Here is a 24153-nt window from a genome sequence, read left to right as displayed (position 1 = left end):
GAACCAAAAGACAATTTATTGAGAATTAACTGAAAAAAAGTACTTTCAAGAAATACTGAGAATAATCCCTTTAAAAAATCATTCTGATATACCCGAGGTTAATCATCATCATCAACAGTAACTCATTAAGGCACTGATTCTTAAAGCACGGGTACATGTAATGAAATGCAAGATGTGGTTGTAAAATATGGCCACTAGGGGGTGCCCTGTACAGCAAATTCATTTATAAAGCTGGAGCCACACGTTTGAGTCAGAGATTTAGAATGGCATCTGATGTCCTAATTTCCAACGGTACTGCTCTTTCTAGCAACCTCTACATTTAAACAGGCAATAGTAGTCACCGAATAGATGATGATGTGACTTCTAACCCTGAATCAGAAATTAATAAAGAATAACTGCACCCTGCTCCCCCCGGGCTCGAGTCTAAGGCACAGCTGTCTAAAGGAGAAGCAGTTCCACAATCCAGGTGCTCCCCGCCCAGCACTGGTATGCTCAGGTCGCTTCCTCTCTGGGGCCTCAGATCCTTCATCTAAAAAGGAAGGCTTGATTAAGTGTATGATTCCCACCAGGCTTTGCTTCATTCCTTTGTCTATGGGGGCGAGGGGAAAGACATATAGAGGCAGGAAAAAAGTGAGTACCTCTGGATTCGAGAATTTTTATGTTTCCTAGTTAAACAATTATGTAATTCTGAATAATTTACCCTTTCTTGGCCTCGGGTACTTAACTTGATATTAAACTATACCTAGTTGTTACTGTGTGATGCTTTCTTCACTATTACAATCACACAGGAATAATCATGGGCCTATTCAGAATCCACTAGCCACATGTGCTTACACAGCACTCAAAACGGGGCTTGTCCAAAGTGAGATGTGCCCACGTGTGTAAAATATACACCAGGTTCCAAAGACTTAGTACAAAAAAGAATGTAAACTATCTCAGTATCTTTTATAATACTGATTACTTGTAAAATGACAACATTTTAAAGAGTATTGCCACTATTTAATATGTATTATTAAAATTAATTTCACATTTTTAAAAAATGTAACTAGTAGCAAATTTAAAATTGCTTGTGTGGGGTCTCCCTTGGGGTTCACCCTGTATTTCTATTGGACGGTGCTGTTCTAGACATTAAGTTGTCTCTCCACCTCAGTGTACAATAAAGCTACTGCCATGCTATTTTCACGGTCCTGTCTTGGGAGGAAATACGGCATATATACCCACACATACATACTTCGTGCACATGAAAATAATCCTGTTGAATCTTATATTTTCTGTATTTTCCTAATGCTAATATTTTTGCTACATTTCAAATTCATTATTTTTATAAACTGTACTTGATCATAAAATATTGAGTAGCTTCCTTTTAAGACAATTCCATTTTGAATTAAAGTGAGGGAAACGAGAGAGCACACCATGCACGTCACCAGGCAATGACAGTAAGCAGCAGGATGGCTGTGAGTGAATACTCTTGGACGAGTTATCAGACATGTTAACGTGTAACATCGCCACATATCACTTAATGTCAAAAAGACAGAGGATTAACTGGTTTAATACAGAAAAAAAATTCACTCATCTGACATACTCCATATGTATCTACTTTAACATTGGTTCTTTTAATCTGTGAGTTCCATGTTTGTAAAATTCTGCAGTGCAGAGTAATAAAAAAAGAAAAATGTTTAATTAAAAAAACTACAGCAACTGGCTGGCTATCATTATTCATTTTCATACATGTCATGCTTGAGAAAGCCTTGCATATTTTAAACAGCTATGGATCCACTAAAGCTGTCAAAACCCAATCTCTGTATTTTCACACTTCCACATTTCAGTAAATCAGCTCTACATTTATAGGTTCATAAAACTTTTTGACTCATCCCTATGACATGGTGGTTTTTCCCCTCAATTTGTTCTCATTACCAGCTAAAGTTAATGAGAAGGTATTAAAGAATGATTTGCAATGAGATTATGTTTCTGCTTCAGAGTACCCGCACAAGCTACCCTTTCTTTTCTCCTGTAGAATAATGTGGTTTCTTAGGGTAAAGAATAACTAGAAAAAAGGAAGTTTCTCTTCTTGTTTGCATATGTAATATTAATCTCAAAAGGAAACACAAAAATCAGGAAAAAAACCCACAGAAAACAAACAGTACTCATCCTTGTATGAATTAAATTTATGAAAATTAAAACGTTTTACACAAGCTCTTATAGTGGAATATCGCTCTGAAAAATCACTGTGCCCTAGGAAAGGGCTGTTAGAAAAACAAACCCAGAACATGTTTTTTACATTTTAAACATAAAAGTTAATTCCTAACTTCGAAACAAAGGGCAAAGGAATTCAAATTAAGATAGTCTCTTAGCTGTCTGCCATCCTAGGGATGCCACTTTATACAGGTTTAATTCATAGTTAATACTTTGTTAAAAGGAAATAAAAAAGGAGAGGGAGCTCAGACAAGGCACCGCTGAGTGTGGTACTACATGCATGTTTCGAGTAGTAAGCCAAAACTCAGTTTCCTTTTCTTACTTGGTGGGTAAGGAACAGCAGCTCTCCCATCCTTCCCAAGAGGTCGGTCTTCAGTCCCAACCGTAGGCATTTTTGATGAACGAAGTGCAGGTGACACAGCCTAAGAAGAGAAAAGAGGCTTCCTTATTAAGGGCTCGCCAGGTGAACTTCTAGCAATACCAGAGGACAGTGAAACCAAGGAGATGGTTACAAGCTTCTCGAGTCCAAGGACTTGTGTGACGACGTCTTCTCATGACCTGGTGAGGGCAGACTGCGCCATCAAATCAGAGCTCACGGACCTGTAGCCAACCTTCCCTCCCAGATCATCAGAGGAGGAGTTTCAGGAACACAATAATTACATTAGGGTGGCGCCTCCCAGTAGTAATTGGCTATCAGTCTGGTTTTCCTTCTGTTTGGCAGAAAGCAGCCAAAAGAAATGACCTCAAGCCCTGTCAAAGGATTATTCTTTTATTTTTATCACGCACACAAAAAGACATATCCTCTGCTCCTATTTTCACAGTTACTGTCCATCTTCATAAAAAATAACCCTATTTCATAAAATATTGAAATGCACACAGAAGGATTTAGTTGTTGTTCAAAACAAATTGTCTCTCAGTAGGCAAGACTGACAAACTGGTGGCAAGGGAAAATAAAATAAAGCAAAATAAAACAAAGAGCCTCACAAATAGAGACCTTTTATTTATGTATACTTATTCAATGCCAGAGAGTTAAAATGTAAAATTAAATTCAAAGACATTTGAGATCAAAACTTGGACAATGGCATCCTAATGCCAGATACCAGTATATTAGCAAAATGATTCTAAGGTAAACTGTTCCCTTGATTAAATGCCAGGGTGAATATCAGAGAAATAAAAATTAGACTGAAAATGCCCAGCTCTCCTTGTACAGTGACATTACAAACAATGTATTAAAGAAACAAAGAAAACACTGGCTCCTTTAGTCCACAGTAGTTCATAATTTATACAGAGAGTAAGTACAACGGCTCACAAGCACGAGCAACAGTGCTTACGAACAGTACCGAGCTATTCCACAATGCTCGCTTTTTTTTTCCTTACTTCTTCCTTTCTACTTCTTTTTTAATTCCTTTTTCTTTTCATGCTCTGTTCCCACCATCACCAACAAAGCACCTAACCTAGCTCTCAGGATCATTAAAGCCAATCCTAGGTAATGCTTGGCTTTAGGGAGATCACCCAGTTCAGAAAGGATTTCCCACATCTGGATCAACAATAAGGCAATGTGTCCTTCTACCAAAGCTTGCCACACTGCCATATCCTTTTCCTTCATGCAACCTCTGCCCGAATTCAGGTTCTCGAGGGCTCCTGCTTTCTGTGTATCCGACTGATGAAAACTCACTTCTACCAGGTCAGTTCCACTCACTGCAGCCTTCAGAGGAACATATTACTGGGAGAGTTCAAAGTCCACAGCACTAAGAATGGCCCCAAACCTTCCTAGTCCCATCAATCTTACCCAGCGTTCAGAAAACAGACCAATGGAATGGTCTGTTCATTGTCACCCAAAGCCCAGCCAGTTCATTCTTGTGTAACCAAGGCTCATTCCAGGCTCAAATTAATGTCCCTCCCCCATGTCTCAGCAACCCAGTCTTCCCACATTTCAAGTCATATCCACTCTTTGAGGCCATTATGATCTCATAATCTTCTAAGTACTTAAAATACTAATGATGTATAATATCTGTTAATCAGATACATTTTAGAGTGAGAAAGGGCTTTAGAAATCTGATTCCTACTTAACCTTCCATCCTTAAGTTAAGCACTGTTCACTTGTCATTTTGTACTTGAGCAGCCAGCATCTTTAGATTCAGGCTATTCCCCTCACTGCAATATGTATAATTTTAACTTTATTTATATGTTGCTTCTCCTGAAGTCCATGGGTGTTTCAAGTATAAGAATGGTAATTTAATATCTGCAATCTCACGGACCTGCCACAAAGGAACTAATCATCAAATGATTAACAAATACGTAAAATAGATAAATCTTAAGGAAGATAAAGAAAATAAAAGAAAAATAAGCTAATAAACTGATTTCCTGGAAGAGAGACCCTATCTTACTAATCTCTAGGTACCTCAGAAATAACAGGCACTTCTACTGGCCCAAAGGTACTGAGCTGGTGAGGACAAGGACACAAGCTTCCTGACTCAGCACTATATTCTCCAAAGAATCAGAATTATTATGTCAATTTACTCACATGATGCCTTGTGTTATTTAATGTCTACGAGCATAAATTCTATTTCCCTACCATGCTTCCATAACCTTAAAAAGTATAGATCATACTTGTATATTTTTCAAAATGTAGTACACTAAAGGGACTACAGAATATATTTCCAGTAGTCTTATTTAAAAGGATTTTAAAAAACAAATTGAGAATGATTTTAGTATTTACACCAGGAATGACATAAATAAAGAAAAGCCATCAATAAGTAAAACCTAAGGAATGTTGTAACTACACTAATAACTATTAGAATCCTTTCATAGTATACACATATTTTTTGAAGAACACTCAAGGACCCGAACTAAAAGCCCCCTAGTTCAGCAGACCAAACTATAAAGAAACACTGAAACCCTGACGCAAGTCCTTCCATTCAGGAACATTTTTTTCTGTAGCTACTGGCAGACTCACCCCAAGTTCGTCATCATCAGAATTATCAAAGATGTTGTCTAAATCATGCAGGGAAGGTGCCAAATCTGTCACCTGCGTAAGGCTACTGGAGCCAGCTCTGCCAGCAGCATTATCCTGCCGGACATCTGCAGAAAAGGAGACAAAAGACACAGAATGAGCGACTTCATTAAGGGAGAAAAAGTGCGGAGAGGACAGGGATCTCAATGAGCAACACCTGCCTGTGAATTTTTTCCCTATGTTTTCAGTTAAATTTAGAGACAATTATTTCCAAATATGTTTATCAGTTTTGAAAGGAACTGAAAAACAAACTATGAAAAATATATTAAATATGAGATCAAATTATTGTTATTGCAGTAAGAATATAATTTTAAATTGAGAAGTATATCTCCTTCGCATTTTATTTTAGCAACAATCCAAGTGAGGCAAATAATCATTGTACACACCTGTTTTAGTAGCAGAACTGAAAATAGACATGGCATTTTTCCCATCAGGCACCGGCGTGGAATGACCTGGTGTAGTGACATCCTTGGTACCAAATCCATCCTCTGACTGTATAATAAATTCAGCCAAACAAAACACATGAACACCAACCCAAAGTGTGGAATATGAGGGAGAACACAAAGAATTAGAGGGTAGAATGGAACTTGTTATGAGCACAAGTATGATAAACCATGGTCTATGCAACCAAAAGAAATAAAAGATATGTCCCTATCCCTGAATTTAAATAGAATCAAGCCCCCCGCCCCCACTTTCCCCTCAGTCCTAAGGAGTATGCTGAGTCAATCAGGGTTTTATGCCTAAATGGTACTGGGGCCTTTGATTACAGACCTGCCATCGTGTCAAAAGCTGCCTTTAACAACATTTTGGATACTGAATTATGGTTCAAGCTTTCTAGATCTAGACAGATCTCTGTAAAAGAATCTAAGAAGCAGTCTCCTGAATTATGCTGGCCTCTTTTAATTATCTTATTTCCTCTATGCTCAAGAATACTTCTTTAAAGGGCCCAGTATTTTACAATGTTTCCAAATTTAAGGATAAAGACAGCAGACACCTCCAGTACTCATTTCTGTGACGTGGAAATCAGCAAAATTAATACTGACAGTCTACAGCGGTGCTGATATTAATTCAGACAGAATTAGAGGTAAAGCGCTCGGCATAGGAAACATGGTAAGCGCTCAACAAACAGTAGGTAATGTTATTAACATTTTTTCTTTACATCCTGGGTATTTGGGAATCATAATTAAAAGAAATGAGGAGGGAGCATAGGCCAACAAGAATTAGCATATGAGAGGAAACATGCACTGTACAAGCTACAGCCTGGAAAGTATGAGGCTTCATTTATGTTCGGCTGACTTTTGAACAAAGGTGAGCCATGACATAAAAGGGAACAATACGCTGTTCGATATAGTAGTACCCAGAGCATGAGTATGGGGACAGAGCAATCAGGCACGACCATCTCAAACATTCTGCCGCAGAAGTTTTCCCACACGTGTTGCACTGACATGGATCACAACCCACACCGTGTCGGACTCTCTCTCTCTGTTAAATGGTACCTTATTCTTTTTCAGGGAGTCTTTTTCCACCCCTTGTTTGCATTTCTTGTTTGCTGTGAAGATGTATTTTATGTCACCATCCTCAAAGGTGTATGGGTCATTTACTTCTCCCAAACTGTCTCCAGGTTGTTGTGATAGAGGCAATGGGTCAAGGAAGTGAAGTGGTTGCATCTGGGGCTGCTTGTCGTGCCAGATTTTAAACCGTTTATTAGGTTGTGCTAAGAGTCTAAAAGGGAAAATAAATGACAATTCAGGCAAGATAAAGTAAAAAGATTAATGTCTTATAAAGAGTAGCATTTATGATTTAAAGCATTGGTAACGCTTAAACTAAAGTTAAAATTAATTCATCTACATAGTATATTTCTTCTAATGACTATATTCAGAATTAAATAAAACTTAGTAGCCTTTGTCAGGAATGTATGTTTTTGTCTCTCATTCCATGGATTCCACTAAAAAGCACAGATGGGCTCAGGACAGACTGTTTAGGTTCAAATTCCGTCTGTGCCATTTACTAACAGCATAACCCTGCTTTACTTCTTAGCTACGAAATTAAGGTAGTAATATGGTTGTGGTGAAGATTAAATGAGATAGCCTGTGTGAACGGTAAAGAATGAGTAGCTCAAAAGCACTATAAATATTAAGTATTATTACTAGACAGATGATCTGCAACTGAATACATACAAAGCCTTCCTTCAAAGTGTCAAGAAACAAAGAAAGCACTGACTGCCACATGGAAAGTCTCGTAAAGCTATATTCTTTGATTAACAAACGCAGGCCCAAAACAAAGGAATGCTAACATATTAAATGTCACAATGAGACCTTTATATGCCAGAATGTTTAAATAATGGCATGTGTGTTAAACCCTAGGAACGACAAAGCACTGACTTTTAAACATTTTCCAAATGCAGCATCTAGAAGGGTGAAGAAAAGCCTCTTTCATTTTGAATCTGAAGGTCTGGTCGAAAGAAGAGGAAGAAAGCCCTTCTCCCTGATTCACGGAGCCTGTGGCCTTGGCCCTTCTTTAGAGAGGTGACCAGGTGGACGGTGTGGGGAGTCGCCTTACCTTTGCAATGCAGTGCTCTCTGAGTTTACCTCCGTTTTGGCATCCCACCTCTCACCCTGGAGCTCTGGAGGCCGGAACTCAGCATCATCAATGGGTGGGAGGTGAAAACTATGCCACCACTTATCCGATGATTCCAGGTTCGAGGGCCTAATCCCACAATATAAGGCTGTCTCGCTGACCTCTGCCATCAGAGGCAGTCTTTGGCCTACGAGGACAGTTCTGTCATCCAGAGTAGACAACTGCTGGAGCTCTAGCCCATTTCCATAGAGGGCTGGATTCACAGGGACAGATGGTGGGTCCAAACTCTCCGTTTCCTGACCTCGTGGCTGAGGGCTGAGTGTTGGCGGCAGAGGGGAAATGGGGGAATGAGGTGAATCCATAGGATTCAGATTCATTTGCTTGCTTGTATTTCTGGAAGGCACGGCCATTTGCTTATCATACTTCCTACTGCTAGACACCTCTAAGGAGGGGTCTATCCCTGCCAACCCCAGTTTCTGTCCTGGTGTGTCCTGTTCCATGCATAACTCTTCGGCCACGGAGGGCCTGTGGTGAAATGGTATCAAGGGTCTCTTTTGCAGCTTGTCTCCCTTTTCCTGTCTTTCTGTTGTTTTGTGCTTAGAAGAAGCAGGAGGTGGTAAAGATGACGATGATGATGGTCCTGCACTGAACCCTGGTTGGGATATTGTGGGAGGTCGATTGGGTCCCACGGCACAACGTTTTAAAAGTTTATGCCTGAAATGAGAATTAAAATGAAGTCAACAAGTACACAGATGAAAATCACCGCATCATTATAATATTACAAAAGAGATGCCTCTGATGAGGTTATGTCTTTTTAAGTACTCATTAGATGCACTAATACATCAAAAAGGGCTCTAGGTGTTAATTATAGTTTTAATGACTAAAAACTGCAAAACACCCTGATGGAAAGTGATAAATCAATCACATACAAGTTAAGAACATAAGAGATGGATTTGAGAAACATAAACTCATACATTGCTAACCCCTACAAAATTACTGATTTGAAAAAAATCCCAAGTCCTTCACATTTGGTGAAGGCCTCAGATAATCTATTCATACTGCATCTTAAAGCTGGAAGTTTTGAGATCATCTCCCTAAAAAAGAAAAAAAAAGCTTCTATTTTCCATTTCACAACACTTTATTAACTCTAATATAGAATCTTTTATAATGGCTTGTAGTATTGTTAATCAGGAATTAAATAACTGCGCAACTCTCCCCCAAAGTGTGAAACTAAGATAATGAGTAATGAGGGTGAATCCTAAGAACACCAAACAGCCTAAACATATATGCCACTATTATCTCAGAAAGAGGAAAAAAGAGAACTTAGAATCTTACAGACTCATGTTAAAATCAGATAAGCAAAAAAGGCTGCTGTGAGTAAACACACATCCAAATTCACATGAAGTATCCAGGCAGTAACACCAAGTCTGCTCATACCCTGCCACACTTCTTGGCAAGGACGGCTGTGAGAAACTGTTCAGTAAGAGCCCAAGATGATGCCAAGGTTTAATCTGTGCAACCAAGTTACATAGCAGGTCAGCTAGTTCCCCCCAATATATAAATCACTCCCAGGGAAAAATGTAAGCTCTCCAGTAACTCTCTGAGGCCACTAGGGTGGCATTAAATTACTGCTGCATTGCGCTAAATGATGCCCTAGTGGGCAGTAAAACGGATTTGTGTGGCATAATGGGATGGTTTAGTGGGACAGCAGGATGGCCACCCTGCCCCATAAGACCATTAAACAGTGTGAGGAGTGGACCATTCCATAATGGGTTTGGTAATTCTGCCGTAGATAATTCTGAAAACACTCTTGCCAAAGTCTTTGCTTCTCTAAAAAACAAAAATCCTGACTTTGAAGAAGGTTGTTTAAGCATAAAATTACTGTCAACAAGGCAAAGACTGTCTTGAAGTCCCCAGGGCACAGTGCCACAGTAAGAGATCAATGTCTCATCTGATAATATCTCAATTATGCCTTCTAAGGGTGCTTATTTTAAAACTGAAACTCTACAAGTCGTTTACAGACAACTTCTTGATTTGGATTTTCTCAGCATTTAACCACATCAGTCCTTTGACAGAGATTTTATGGTAGCCTCTTCAAAGTAAGGGTTTTTTGCAAAGTGAATAATCTTATAAAATCATATTTTTTCTACTGCATTTAATGACTCAGCTACATTGTGAAATGGTTAGAATTAGGGACATGCCAGTAAGTAACTGACAAGTACTGAAAATTTCTGAACAGAAAGGGACCTCACTGAAGCAGGCAGCAGGATGATCAGCCTGGGAGGGCTAACTATACGGGTGGTCCCCTGGTGGGAAGCAGCCAGAGGCAGGGCCTAACCGTGCTGAAACGCATGGAGGCTAAAAGAATGAGGGAAGTGGAATGTCTACAATAGACATTTCAAAGGAAGGCATTATAAAATGCAGTGATAACACGGATTTAGAAAATAAAGAAAAATAAGTACAGGATGAAGTTCCTCGACTGAGAAAATTATGATAAAAATTACAATAGGGTACCTGATTTGGGAGGTACCCCCAAACCTACAAGAGACTAGAGTACTTGTGAGAAGTCAGGTCTATAGATCAACATTTGGGGGTCAATCGAATGGAATGCACAACTAGAAGAATGACCACAGGTATTCAAGGTACTGGGTGAGGAAACAGCAATAACTCCAGAAGACCAAAAAAAAGTATTGTTTGTTTGTTTACACTTCAGGTAAAAATAATTCAAGGTAAAAAATAAAAATGTAATGTAAGTCAATAAAAGGGTTATTTTTTAAAAAAGTGAAAAGGGAGCCCTGGCTGGTGTGGCCCAGAGGAATTGCACGCTGGCCTGCAAACCAAAGGGTTGCCAGTTCAATTTCCAGTCAGGGCACATGCCTGGGTTGCAGGCCAGGTACCCAGTAGGGGGCGCGCAAGAAGCAACCACACAGATGTTTCTCTCCCTTTCTTTCTCACTCTCTCTAAAAATAAATAAAATCTTTTAAAAAAATAAAAGCAAAGTGAAAAACTTTTTTAAAATGTGAAAAAGGAAAAGAGCAAGAAAATTAGATAAAGGAAGAAATAAAGCTCGATACACTAAAGTTCCTATGTACTTTCTACAGATGAGATAAACCTTGTCTATGAGCTGTTTAAAAACCAATGTTAACTGGAAAATACTTGCTGTCAGACAATTTACAATGGCCCAGAGACAAAAGTAAAACAAGTATTCACCTGGTATACCACACCGATTCTGAGACTAGAGATTCTCTCATGCTCAGAGAGAGATCCCTTAATGAGCAAATAACTTCTTGAAAATGCCCTCCTTGAAAAACCCATTATGGGTTTCACCAGGATGATCCTTAGAGCATTTCTCAACAAAAAGGTGACTGCCAAGGCAGAGCTTGATGAAAGGGGATCAGTTTAAGGGGAAGACAGGAAGAAGGTGTCTAAGTTGTGAAAGTATACACACACACCAGGTCTACATATATTCTCAGGGGGCAAACTGACCACCTCCCTTCCCCAAAGCCAATTTATTTATGCCACGTTAAGAACTCCAATCTAAACAGAGAAGTGAATGGATGGCCATCTTTTAAATATACTTATCTCATCTAAACTTTTTGTAAGTATTAAGCACTACTGAATGTGAAAACACACTGGGAAGCAAAGCTACTCTAAGTTGTTCGTTCATTAAGTGAGTCATCAACAACACAGGTTCTAACAGTCAACTGAGATGGGGAGGTTAAGGCATAATATATATCTTAAAATATACCTATTTAAGTTTAAGACATACACTCGAGATATTTAAGAACCCTAATGAAAACTCATGACAAGATTTTTTTACCACCACAAAGAGTGGTAAGTCAAGGAAGTATCCATGAGGAATGCAAAATTTTTCTACAGAGAACAGTTTGGGGGTCCTATTCAAATATCTAAATGAATGAGCAATAATCTTAGCTTTGGCAGGTGTTGTTACAAATACCTGCCTCAGTCATCTAAACACACCAGCATCCACAACAAAACATATTATCTATGCAAGATCTATTTATAATCTACATTCTAGTAACTCAAGCCAACTTGTTTAATATTTATCTCTACTTAAAAATTAAGAATAGTTAAACAAACTCATTTAAAGGGCAAGGGACTGTCTTGTCAAATAAATGCCTTTAGTTTTGACATAGCTACCGTAAGAAATCTGTGGGAGCAAACTGATAACAGATCAGTTGTCTAAAAAGCCTCTTAGTTCTGAGTCCTGACAATGAAACTGTATCATCTGCATATAAGAACAGACCTATCTTTTTTTTCCTCTACTGGAGAAGGAAAGTTTAAAACAAGACAACTAGGAAGAAGGGGTCTGGGGCCAGGAGAGAGACAACAAACTGTGCCGCCATTCCATCAGACAACCGTTCTGCCTCCTTTTACCTACCTAGAGCAGGAACAGCTGACTCTTTGGGTTGGATCCACAAAATCCCAAGCAGCAGGATTGTTAGCAGGCTCTTCTTCAAGAGTCGGAGTTGACATTTGGCTCCTCCTAAAAAAGGTTTAAAATGTGACTTGTGCAAACACAGTATCTTCTGGAGAGAAAAAATTATTTTAAATATTTGAATACATTTTACACAGTAATGGTATCCTGCAGATAGTTCAGAGCAACCCAAGAGGGGAAGAGGAATGGGGTACAGTAAGGGAGGCTATTACTTGTTCTTTGTACCAGCAGAAGCAGGATTCAAAATATATCTATTTAAGTTTAATGCATATTTTAACAAGGATGGTACACATAGCAATTAAAACACTATCTGGCACTATCTGTTGTTGCTTTTTAAAAAGTCGCCTAAATTTTGCAGAAGTAACCTAAATTTTTAAAAATTATCTTTTCACAGCATCTATAAATTATATGCCCTTCGATAAATGCAAATCCTGTATTTGCTAGTATTAAGGGCAGCACTCCAAACTTGTAATGTGAACTACAAGACAAGAAACAAAAATATCTCCTGCATGTCACTGACAATTGGTACCAAAGTGGATGCTTATTATGACAGTGAAAGTAAGAACACTGGGCCACATTTTTTATGGCTGATTTTGCTGTAGCTGACACTGCAAAGTATTTTAACGATGGCTTTGCAAGGAATTCTTTTGCTCTCCACCATTCTGCGCCTTCCTGAATGTCTCACTTCCCTGTTCTGTGCTGCTGATAGAGGGGATATGGTATGATAAGAGTTGGAGGAGATAAGAGGTTAATGGTGATAAAAATCAAAGACGGTAAATGAAAGGAAAAGGAAAATGTTAACTTGGAAATTATCTAGGCATTGCAGATAGAAGAAAAACATCTGTACCAATTATTCTTAAAAAAAGGATAATTTTTAAGTGACTACAGATAACTTTTTAATTCTAGAATGTGACATATGATTTTTCACGACTACTCTCCTTCAGCAGTCTATCTTAGAACCAATTCATTGAGAAATAAGTATGTGGTATGAATTTGCTAAAAGCTAGGTCCAAAGGACAGGTTTTAAATCTGTATGTAAAACACTGAATAGTAGTCCCTAAGAAACACCTGACTTTTACGTGAGTGTAGTTCTTAGCAGTTATTGGCAAGAATATCCAAATTTATTCTATTCCAGAGATTCAAGACTCATTTGTTTACTTGCATTGGTTAAGAACATGGTCATCTCCACCTGATATCAAAACAGATATGAAAATATGCTGAAAATGTTTATGTAAATCTTGATAGGTGGAAAAGCATTTATTGACCACTGCTTGTCATCATCATTCATGCAATTAAAATAATCACCAGTAATCACTTATAATCAATTCTTCCTCTTTTCCAAAAGTATGTTAAGGAAGGGAGAAATGGAAGGCAGAAAAGGAGGGATAAAAGGAAGAAAGGGAAGAAAGGAAGGCAAGTTGGATATGGGAATAAAAAGAATACAATTTCCCCAAATCAACAAACAGAAGTACAGCAGCTGGTAAACACCCCTCTAGTTGTCAATTAAAACATAAGGCACCCTGATTGGTGTGGCTCAGTTCGTTGGGCATCAATCCGCAAAGCGAAAGGTTGCCAGTTCGATTCCTGATCAGGGCACATTCCTGGGTTGCAAGTTCAGTCCCTGGTTGAAGCACGTACGGGAGAGGCAACGGGTCAATGTTTCTCCCTCTCTTTTTCTCCCTCCCTTCCCCAACCCTTTCTAAATATAAATAAATAAAATCTTTTAAAAAATAAATAAATCATAAGGCTAATGTGTAACAGAAAACATGGCAAAGGTCATTTCCCTCTGTAAACAGGAAACATTCATAAAATGACATACAAAGGAAAACCAAACCCACTGATTACTCTCCTGAGCCATCTGTGCTAATAAATGTCAGATGAATACCATGCCAACATGAGATGATTGGGAACGTCAAAATTTCCTGGATAATCAAATCAAGTGAAGTTATCAATTTATTTTAACATTTTTGCTTTAAATTTTATCCTGTTATGTGCAAAAAGATGAAATACCACTGACCCCTCTGGTTTGGTCAGAGAGTAGTGCAGTATGATTGACCCTCTCTGTGTAGTAATCAAAGAGATGGTTACCAAAACATGATCCAGATGAAACACAGAAAACATACTTGGACTGGGTTCTGTTGAGGATGCATTCCTTCCAGACTCGATGGACCATATGATTGTGGAGTTTTGGAGGAATCTTCCCCGATCTCTTTGGACTGTGCATAGTTATCATCCCCCCGTCCTGGGAACCTGTGTGGCTGGCAGCATTCTGCATACCTCCACTCTCTCCTGGAAAAGACAACTTGGAATGTCATTTTTCTGAAAACGTCTTCTAGTGCAGAGAGTGCAGGCTTACTTAACATAAAAACTTTAATCATTGAAACTCATATCCATTACCCCCTTGCATTAACACTATCTGTAGCTATAAGTATAATTTGTGTCAGTATAGCCTTTTGAGGGGCATTTTGTATGACTCTTTGCCTTAACACAACAACACTCACAAACTCGCACTCCTTCATGAGCACACCCATACAGAGAAATTCCTACTCTACAGGTACTAGAGATAACTTACACAGAAAGGTTCATACATCATAATATCAATGATATAAATGCATGTGGGCTGTTCTGAATTTTTAAATCCCAATGCAGTAAATAAGTTTAAAAGAAAAACACAACAGTAGAGGGAGCTTTGTGCTTGTTTAGCTAAATGGTTGTGTAACTACTGCACACAGTGACCTAGGGAGAAGAAAAAACTTAATGGCACAAAGATTTTAACAGGTCAAATTTCAGTTTTGTCTTTGGAACTGTCATTATGCCTGACACTATGAAAGCTTAGTACTAAAACACTGAGATTGTCTCGACATTTTATCAGAGGATTAAAAATTCACTTGTTTCTCTCTAACTCCACTTTGTTTCTCCAACTACAATTGGTACATAATCTATTTCCTTCTATTATGTCCATTATGATTGCTGATAATAGTGATTACTGGTTATGTCCTGAGTATTTTACTACTTCTGCCTCACACAAAACCAATACTGAAGTAAACTTGCAGTATTAAATTTCAATTACTTTCATCTATTTGATTTCATAAATACACTGTGGATTTTACTCTGAATAGAACAATAATGCAAAACATTTTGACCAAAATAATGAATTTTAAGAATCTGGAAACCTCTACTCTCATATGAAAAAAAAAAGAAGTAACCTATATAACAAACTAATATTCTTGATAGAAATGCAACAAAACCATTGAGCTGAATGGTGAGGCTTGGCACCATTAAAAAAAAAAAAAAAAAAGAAAAAAGAAAGAAAGAGCCCTGGATAGTAAGGTGATTGGAATGTTGTCCAGGATATTGAAAGCTTGCAGGTTCAATTCCCAGTAAAGACATATGTCTAGGTTGTGGGTTTGGTCCCCAGTCTGGGCATATATAAGAGGCAACTGATTGGTATTTCTTTCTCACATAGATGTTTCTCTCCCTCCCTTTCCCTCTCTCTAAAACCAATAAGCATGTCCTCAGGTAAGGATTTTTTTAAAAAGAAAAGAAGGAAAGGAGCGGGGGAGGAAGAGGGGGAGGGAAAAGAAAGGAAGGAAAAGGAAAATAAGGGAAAGAAGGAAGGGAGGGAGGGAGGAAGGGAGGAGGAAGGAACTCCAGCTGTTTATGTTCTAAGAAACTGTAGCTTTCTTATTCCCCAGAAAGTACTGTTATATTACAAATGAGATAAATTAAAGGAGACAAGAAATTTGGTCTTTACTGCTACCTTTCATCTTAAAAGGTTCCTCACTTGGTTCATTGTGCAAAATAATTCATTTTGATTTTACAATGGACTTTCAAATGTCTATTCTAAAACTAAGCAAAGTGAAGAAACAAATAGCAGAAGTAGCTAACAGAGCCCTAGGCCCCTAAGACCCTACAACATAGCTAAAGAGATGACATGCCCACGCTATTACAGGAAGTAATTTATGACCAATGTATGAAAGGGGTAGGGAAAACAAGCCACAGCATCTTTTCTGATTCAAATTAGGTTAATGCTTTTCAGTAGCTTTTAATGATTCAGCTAAAATGAAGGTGATATCTTATATGGAATTAAATAAGACTTATACTCCATGCTGTTAAATGCAAGTTGAATGCTGTTTCCTACTATTGTCTCCATAAATAGAAGAGGCATGCTGGTGTGCCTATCCAAGAACGATTTCACCAAAACTAGTTGGCCTATGTCCCCTGTGACTCGAGGCAACCCTTCACCATCTAAGGGGGCAAAGTGACCCACTTTGTGCTATAGCTAGAAAAACGTGGCAATGCTCCATATTGGTCAAGTGCAGAATGACAAGGCTAAGGCTAAGCAGGACTCTTTCTGATGGAGCATTAGGAGGTCTAAGCTGTAATTCAACATATCATGATATAAACATTTGGACAAATTGATTTCACAACAAAGACTCCAGTAGCTTTTATTTAGTTTTTTTGTCTGCTCGTGTTAGGGAGGAAGCATTAGGGGATTCATTTACCCGGGGCCTAGTACAATGACATACAGAGTGAGTGGGAGGGAAAGAAACGCGAAGATCTACAGCTATGAAGTCCACACTGAAATGCAGCTAAACAAAACCCCTTGGTTTTGAGTTATGAAATGTAGATTTTTGAACCAATGTGGCAGAGGCCAAGGCATTATGCACACAGCAGGCCTTCAATTTTAAGTTGAATACAAATTTCACTAAATATCAGGCAAAATAAACAAAAATGAATGACAGCTTATGTCATGCAATGGTTAAAAATACAAACCTTTAAATGAAATGTGTTTAAAACTTTTCAAAATACTGAAATTTCTAATCCTTCTTTACTATATCTTCTCTGTGATGACTATTACAAAAGACTATAAAAGTAGTTTTTTCTTTTTTCAGTTTAAAGTAGTTTTAATAAAAACTGGTTGAGCAAATCCTTTCACAAGGAATCATCCAAGTTCTCTGCACTACCATGTTAAGGGGTGGATGTGTATTATTTTCACCACCTTAGAAACTCCTTGGCTCTTAAAAACAGAAGCCATGTATTGTCCATTCCTGTATCTCCCACGTAGTATCTGAGTAATTCCTTATAGACAGCACAGCATGTGCTGAAACTGGAGTTTTGAGCACTGCTTTAAGTTTGTACCCAACCATTTGTATACTGCATAACCGTTTACACGGCACTGTCAGGTATAATACCTAACACACATCACAACCGTGTAGTGTATGTGGTGTATAGCAGAGGAGGGAAGTGAGGTTCGGAACAAATGTGAGAATTAAATTAGGTCACTCACCTAGTAATAGCTGTACACAAGTTTTTAAAATTAGGTGTGTTCAATCACAGTCTCCATTTTCCCCAACATACTGTTTAACAGAATGACCGCTATGTGCCAAGCACCATGCTAGAAGCTAAAATATGGTTAACAAATGCTCGTGAAAACTACCAAGTTAGCATGTATCATACTTGAGAATGTTTTCAAAGTTCAGCAGCCAAGACTTTATTTACACAGATGGTCCTGCCAACATAGTCCCCCATTAAATGCTTATAAATAATCTCATTTCAACTCAAGTATGATGAGTAGCTTTTCCTCAGTGTCTAGATTTCCAATTAAAGTCAACTACCACAAAATTTAATATATGAAATATACTATTCAACAAAGAAGGAAAAATCCTAATTTAAATGATTTCTTAACTTTTCCATGAAGAAAAACTGTCAAAATTTCATATTTTGACAACATTTATCATTAATGTAGAGAGGTAGGGCAAAGCATTTATTCAGAGTTCCTGAATGCTAGCCTAACTTTATAATAGAAAAAGAAGTATCCAAGACACGTCCCTGTCTGGCAATGGTCAACTGAGAAAGATTTCAGCCACTTTATGATTCAGGGTTTTTCTATTGGTTTAAAATAAAAAAGCAGTCTACATCTTGTCTCCTGCGCACACATGCACACATATATATGTGTATCAAGGGGCAGATGTGTGTGTAGAACTTTAAGAAAAACAACTAAGCCCTGGCTGGCGTAGCTCAGTGGATTGAGCGCAGGCTGGGAACCAAAGTGTCTCAGGTTTGATTCCCAGCCAGGGTACATTCCTGGGTTGCAGGCCATAACCCCCAGCAACCACACATTGATGTTTCTCTCTCTCTCTCTCTCTCTCTCTCTCTCTATCTATCTCCTGCCCTTCCCGCTTTAAAAATAAATAAAATATTAAAAAAAACACTAAATTGTTTAATTGGAGTAAAAACTAAAATTGTGATGCACATAAATTCTGTTTGTTTAAATTTTTCCTTTTCCACCCTGGCTGGTGTGGCTTAGTAGACTGAGGGCCAGACTGTGAACCCCAAAGGGTTGCAAGTTCGATTCCCAGTCAGGGCACATGCCTGGGCTGCTGGCCAGGTCCCGGGTCGGGGGTGCATGACAGGCAACCACACACTGATGTTGCTCTCTCTCTCTCTTCCCTCTCTCTAAAAATAAATAAATAAAATTAAAAAATAAGTATTTTTTCTTTTTCTATTTTGTGAAATGCCAATGTTACTCTACCTAGATTTCTTCCACCAGGAATTCCTCATGTTCCATGGCAAGGGAATTACATGATCTTTTGGGATCTCTCGCATCCAGGACATTCCCAGACTGTACTCACCTATGATGGCCTGTTCTGGAGAGGTGGGAGGGGTAAGAGGCATCCCACAGTTACTTGGGTCCTTTACACTACCAAGTCCCTGCTGCCCAACCGCAATATGGCCTCCGGCACTGGCAACACTCTGAGGAACTGGGATGTCATTCTGAGAGATCAAAACAAAAGCTGAAGGATAAACCATCCGCACACCACCTATAAGGAAAGAGCAAGGAAAAATCAGGCCTGAGAAAAACTTCACACTAGACTGCCAACTTCACTATTCCAGTGGTCAGAGTCAAAGGCTCTCTGGCGAAGACGAGACACTCATTAGGTACTGCAAAAAGATTCACTCTTCCATAAGTTAATAGCTGTTTAACCATGTGCTCCAACATTATGATAATAGCATTTGGAATACAGGGACCATTGGTGCTTCAGGCAAGATAACTACGCAGCATAGACCACTGTGTCAAGAGAATTAAAAAATGGGAAAATTATGGAGATTATTTTTGATGAATCTGAGTGATTATCTTTTTAAATTAAGGAAGATGAAGAAGAGAATAAAGTTCTTCAGGCAAAATATTTTCTCTTACCAACAATTACTTCGACTGCCACAGGGAAATCATCATCATATCCCAACTCCTCTTCTTTCAATTCTTCTTTCTTTTTCAGCACCATTGGGTAGAAATACTGCCATTCCTCGATCAACTTACGGGTGGCTGGGTCTGACATCTTGTATGCTTGGCCTGTTAGCGTGCCGTTTAATCCATAAGGACTTACCAGTACTAGGGCAGAGAGGAAAAACATGTTACAGATTGGAGCAATAATTCCTGCTGAAGTGTAATGCTACTTACGTGGTAATTTTAGGTTAAAGCATAGCATCACTTAATGTATATTGCTCTTTATTTCCTAATTCCTTTCGAAGTGTGAGTTTTAGAAGTTTCTTATTTTACTACTTACTTATATGCCTCTCAACTCACATCAAGTTTTGAAGGAAATCAAATGGGGGAAATCTAATGATATCAGACAGCTATATCAACACACAATATATAAGCTGTCCATATACTAAAGCTTATGCCCATATGTTTGCTAATAGCTTATACAATGTAAACAGTAAATCTTCCTTAACAGAAAAGCATCCAATGTATACAACCCCAAAACCTGCCAAGAACTTTAACACTATTAAAGTGTTCCTGACACTTCCTAAAATCTGTTGTAATTAAAAAATAATGTATACACAAAACTTTTAACAAAAAAGGTCTAATTTACCAACTCTAAAATATAGTACTTAGTTATAACTTTAGTTATGACAGTTTTAGAGGCCTGTTGATATAATGACTCCTAAGAAATGTATTTCACTGAAGTAAAGAATGTGAAATCCTTTTTCTTTCAGTATTTGACCTTGATGTCATTTTCACTGAGCTAGACACAAAAATGTAATTAACATAGTGCTGTGTATAGATAGCCCAGCCAGTTCTTAGCCTCGGGGAATTTCAATCACCCAAATAACACTTTTCTGGGGATAAAAGTCACTTTTTCTTACTCCTAATTTTAAAAAAGTCTCAATATAGTTATCAAATAGTATGTTCTTTTTTTTGATGGCTTCATTTTTTTTTAACAGCTGGATGATATATCACATCAAGACAGAGATGCTGCAGACATCACACATTTCTCAGTGCCTTTCTGCTGTTCCTCACTGATTCAAATGGGATACAATTACTGACTCCAGTGAACACATTTAATCAAGGGCAATTTTCCTGTGTTAACGCTGCTAGGAAATTCCCACATCAATATCGTTATGTTCACTACAGTTATCTATAGGCCAGCACCTGCCCTAAGAATGTACCTCCTCCACACTAGTTATGGGAAATAAGCAGGATAATGTTCCACGAAAGTCTTCTATGATTTGAAGCATTAGTAGCAAACCAGTAAGATTTAAAATAAGTGGTCCACAGGGACCTGGTATTCCTAAAAGTATCTTTACCAACTTAGGTTAATTACCTTCCCTTTAGACTAGTATTTCCCTTTGTTATCATAAATGAATGTTTTTATTTTGAGTGATAAAGTCAGATGGTCCTCAGCACCTTCACAGTCAAGGAAACACAGTACTTAAATAATTTTGGCAATTCCAAATATGCACATACTGTACAACTCTCAAGTGCACGGTTGGAGAATTAGTTTTCTTCATAGCAGTTCATACCTAAAACACCTCAAATTACAGGATAATAAAGAATACAGCTTAAAATGTGTTGTGGGGGTGGGAAGCTAGGTAATAATTAGGACACAGTTAAATGAGCATTCAATGTTCTTCTTTTTTTCCTTTTAAAAAAAGCTTAATTATCTTCAGGGCAAGAAACAGATGCTTTCATCAAATTAAATCAGAATCATCTGTACAAAACCAAAAGGCAATCATAAATAATATGGAGGATAAACATTCATGACAGGCTGTTACATCAATAAAAATACTTCAGTCATGGCTGTTAAAATATCAGTGTTTTTAAAATTACACTGTGTGCTATACTAAGACTATTTTAATCAGACATTGCTAGTAATGATAAATTAGACTGAACCAAAAAAGATATTTCCATATGGTTCAATCTAATATTAAAACATTTAAAAAGTTACTCATAGAAAATTCTGAATTCTAAAGACAAAATAAAAAAATGCATGATTAGAGACAAGGAACAGGGAGTTATTTTGGTGATACTTAGGTGATAAGCTGAGAATTAATAAAAATATGATTGTATATTAAATCACAACAGAATGCCTACAACCGATGTAGTCTATGAAAGAAAATAAGTTATTAACATCATTGAAGAAACTACATAGTACACAAATCTAAAAATACCATTTTGGTTGAAATTTCAAATACTAAGTCTAATAGTAATTATTTGCAAGTTATTACATTCTCAAAACCACAGAATGAACAAAACAACAGAAATCTTTAATTTATAGTATTTGTCAATTACTCACTGAATTATATTTTTCACATACTCATTGATCTTCCTTTGTCCTGAAGGAAATTCCCTACAGTTGTTTTTCAGTACAACTTCACATGAGACAATATTGCAAATACAAGAAACTTTCAGCCAAAACAACAACAACAAAAAAACCCCCCAAACCTTAGCAAGCTATTATTATTTGTGAAATGTTGGTCTTTCCTTTCTTCTTCAGAAATCAACTCTTATACTTAAGCTTAAAATGCCCATTTAAGAGAGCATTTCATTCTGTAAAATTTTACTGGGCAAGGTGGCTGCCCACTAAATGGGGGAGGGATGGAGAGCAGAAGCATCCCCATTTACTTACCTTGAAATGGTGCAGGTGAAGACTGAGCCATGTGTATATGTTCTTCATTGATCAAATAAATTGGCTGGTGTTGGGCAATCTCCACACTTGTGCATACATTACTTTCCCCATGGAGAAAGAATGTGAAAGCACAGGACAAATGCTCACTAAAAAAGAAACAATGAGAAACTCAACTCTACATTTTGATAAAAAACAGATGCTAGGCACAGGAACTACAGACGGGATATAGCTTACTTTATCAACCATCCAGCAAAGCTGGCCACTAATGATATTAACAGCATAAATTTCCAGTTGATTGTGGACAATATAACAATAACTTGTTGGCAAACTAAAGGTGTCAGATAAACCTGAAAAATTAGTTGTATAGCATTGTGAGATTTTGAAAGCTACTGTGCAGAATGCTTCCTGCTTCATTTGCATAAAGTCTCCTGTGCTGACTTATAAACTCCCAAGTATAGAAAAAGAGGGACATTTTTCTACCTTCTCATGTACTAGTATCTGTACTGGCTTTTAATTGATTCTAGGGAGAATAACAAAATAGTTTTGCTTAAGTTTGGTATGACATAACAATAACATCAAACTTATAAGCCTACAAACCTTACAGTGAGGTTAAAACTGTTGATTTTAAAATAGCAATTAAAGACACTACTGTACATAAATTCCCAATGTACAACTACTAAGGTAATACAAGTGTCTAAATGAGCTGGTAATCTATCACATTTATTTTTGCAATTGACTTCTGATCACAAAATTTTATGAAAGCATTCAACACATCCTAGGTTTCCACACAATTAGCCAAAAATTGACAAAAATTATGTGTTTTGGAAAAAATTATTTCAAAATTACTACAGAGGCATATTATATCAAAGTTGTTAACTTTGGCCCTAAGCCAGCCATAACATCTCCGCTTCTCCAGACAGCTCATCAGAACATGTGGCTGATGGACCAAATCACTGTAGGCCAGGCAACCACGATTTAAAAAATCATCCCCAAAATTTGCTTCTTTTCAAAAGTTATTTAAAATAGTATAAAGTATATTTTGAGTGCTACTCAAAACATTAAGTTTTGTTAAAGTAAAAAAATCTTAAGACTGTAAGGAAAAATTGAAATGAAAATGACAAATGTCCACTCTATCACATAGTGAAGCATATATATTCTTCCTTGACAAGTATGTTAAGATAACCTGAGAAAACTGTGTTTTACTAGAACATGAATTTTCATCAATAGGTAACACCCAGCCTTGGCATATGGGTATTTAACACAACGCAGTAAACTTAAGACAGTAACTAAAACTTATTTAAAATGCTTAAAAATTTCATCATCCCCTTGATACCATACTTTCTGAGTTTCAAATTCAAAATGAGAAAACTATGCTATGGGTATAAAACAGTATCGATAATAATAAAGCAATGTCCTTTTTTTTATTTATGAAAATGACAGCGGAAACATCTTCAATAAACATCATGACTGGCACATAACAGGGATCAAAATGTAAGTTTACTGATAATGAGCTGGTAAATTTCCCATCTATAAATTTCAGGGAGGGGATTTGAACTGATTTATCCCTATTTGTGTCTACTATACCCTGTAGTCAATAGCATATTTATAAAACAACTGGTTAGAGATACTGAGAGGGAAGCACAGAGTATGTTCTCTTTTCCACTGATTCTAAACTGTTCGTGAAAAAAACAAAAACAAAAACGCAGTCAATATTTATCCTTCAACTAGTAAGCGCCACGGATGGTGCGAGGAGCCTGAAGTGATGCTGAACAAAACATGGCCCTTGCCGTGAAGTAAGCTAACATAAGATGGAGATGAACCCACATCAATAAAATAAAGCCAGGCAAATACAGAAGTAGAAAAGAAAAACAAAATGCTACAGGAAGGCAAAGGTATACTGATTTGTTCAATCTGGAAGATCCAAATGCTTCAAGAAGACAAGAACCAGCAAAAATAGGGCTTTAGTAGTACAGAGCAAAGGTGAGAGAGACAGCAGG

The 24153-nt window shown here is 37.6% G+C and overlaps 1 protein-coding gene across 2 annotated transcripts in view; it reads right to left on the bottom strand.

Annotated features, from left to right (window-relative positions):
- MED13L (mediator complex subunit 13L) overlaps window positions 1-24153 on the bottom strand; it is a 260578-nt gene that overhangs the window by 34359 nt on the left and 202066 nt on the right. For both annotated transcript variants that reach the window (XM_045846637.1, XM_045846643.1), the window contains exons 5-14: window positions 22157-22302; window positions 19444-19635; window positions 18878-19066; window positions 14366-14531; window positions 12186-12290; window positions 7766-8497; window positions 6703-6928; window positions 5593-5698; window positions 5150-5274; window positions 2516-2615 (exon numbers count right to left, since the gene is read on the bottom strand). In XM_045846637.1, coding sequence (XP_045702593.1) covers window positions 2516-2615; window positions 5150-5274; window positions 5593-5698; window positions 6703-6928; window positions 7766-8497; window positions 12186-12290; window positions 14366-14531; window positions 18878-19066; window positions 19444-19635; window positions 22157-22302 — 2087 coding nt within the window. The remainder of the gene's footprint in view (window positions 1-2515; window positions 2616-5149; window positions 5275-5592; window positions 5699-6702; window positions 6929-7765; window positions 8498-12185; window positions 12291-14365; window positions 14532-18877; window positions 19067-19443; window positions 19636-22156; window positions 22303-24153) is intronic.

The sequence above is a fragment of the Phyllostomus hastatus genome, unplaced genomic scaffold (assembly GCF_019186645.2).
Source record: "Phyllostomus hastatus isolate PE091 unplaced genomic scaffold, TTU_PhHast_1.1 phas_contig_1162, whole genome shotgun sequence".
Classification (NCBI taxonomy): domain Eukaryota; kingdom Metazoa; phylum Chordata; class Mammalia; order Chiroptera; family Phyllostomidae; genus Phyllostomus; species Phyllostomus hastatus.
Note: the sequence above shows the minus strand (reverse complement) of the source record. Positions and strands in the feature narration are given on the sequence as shown.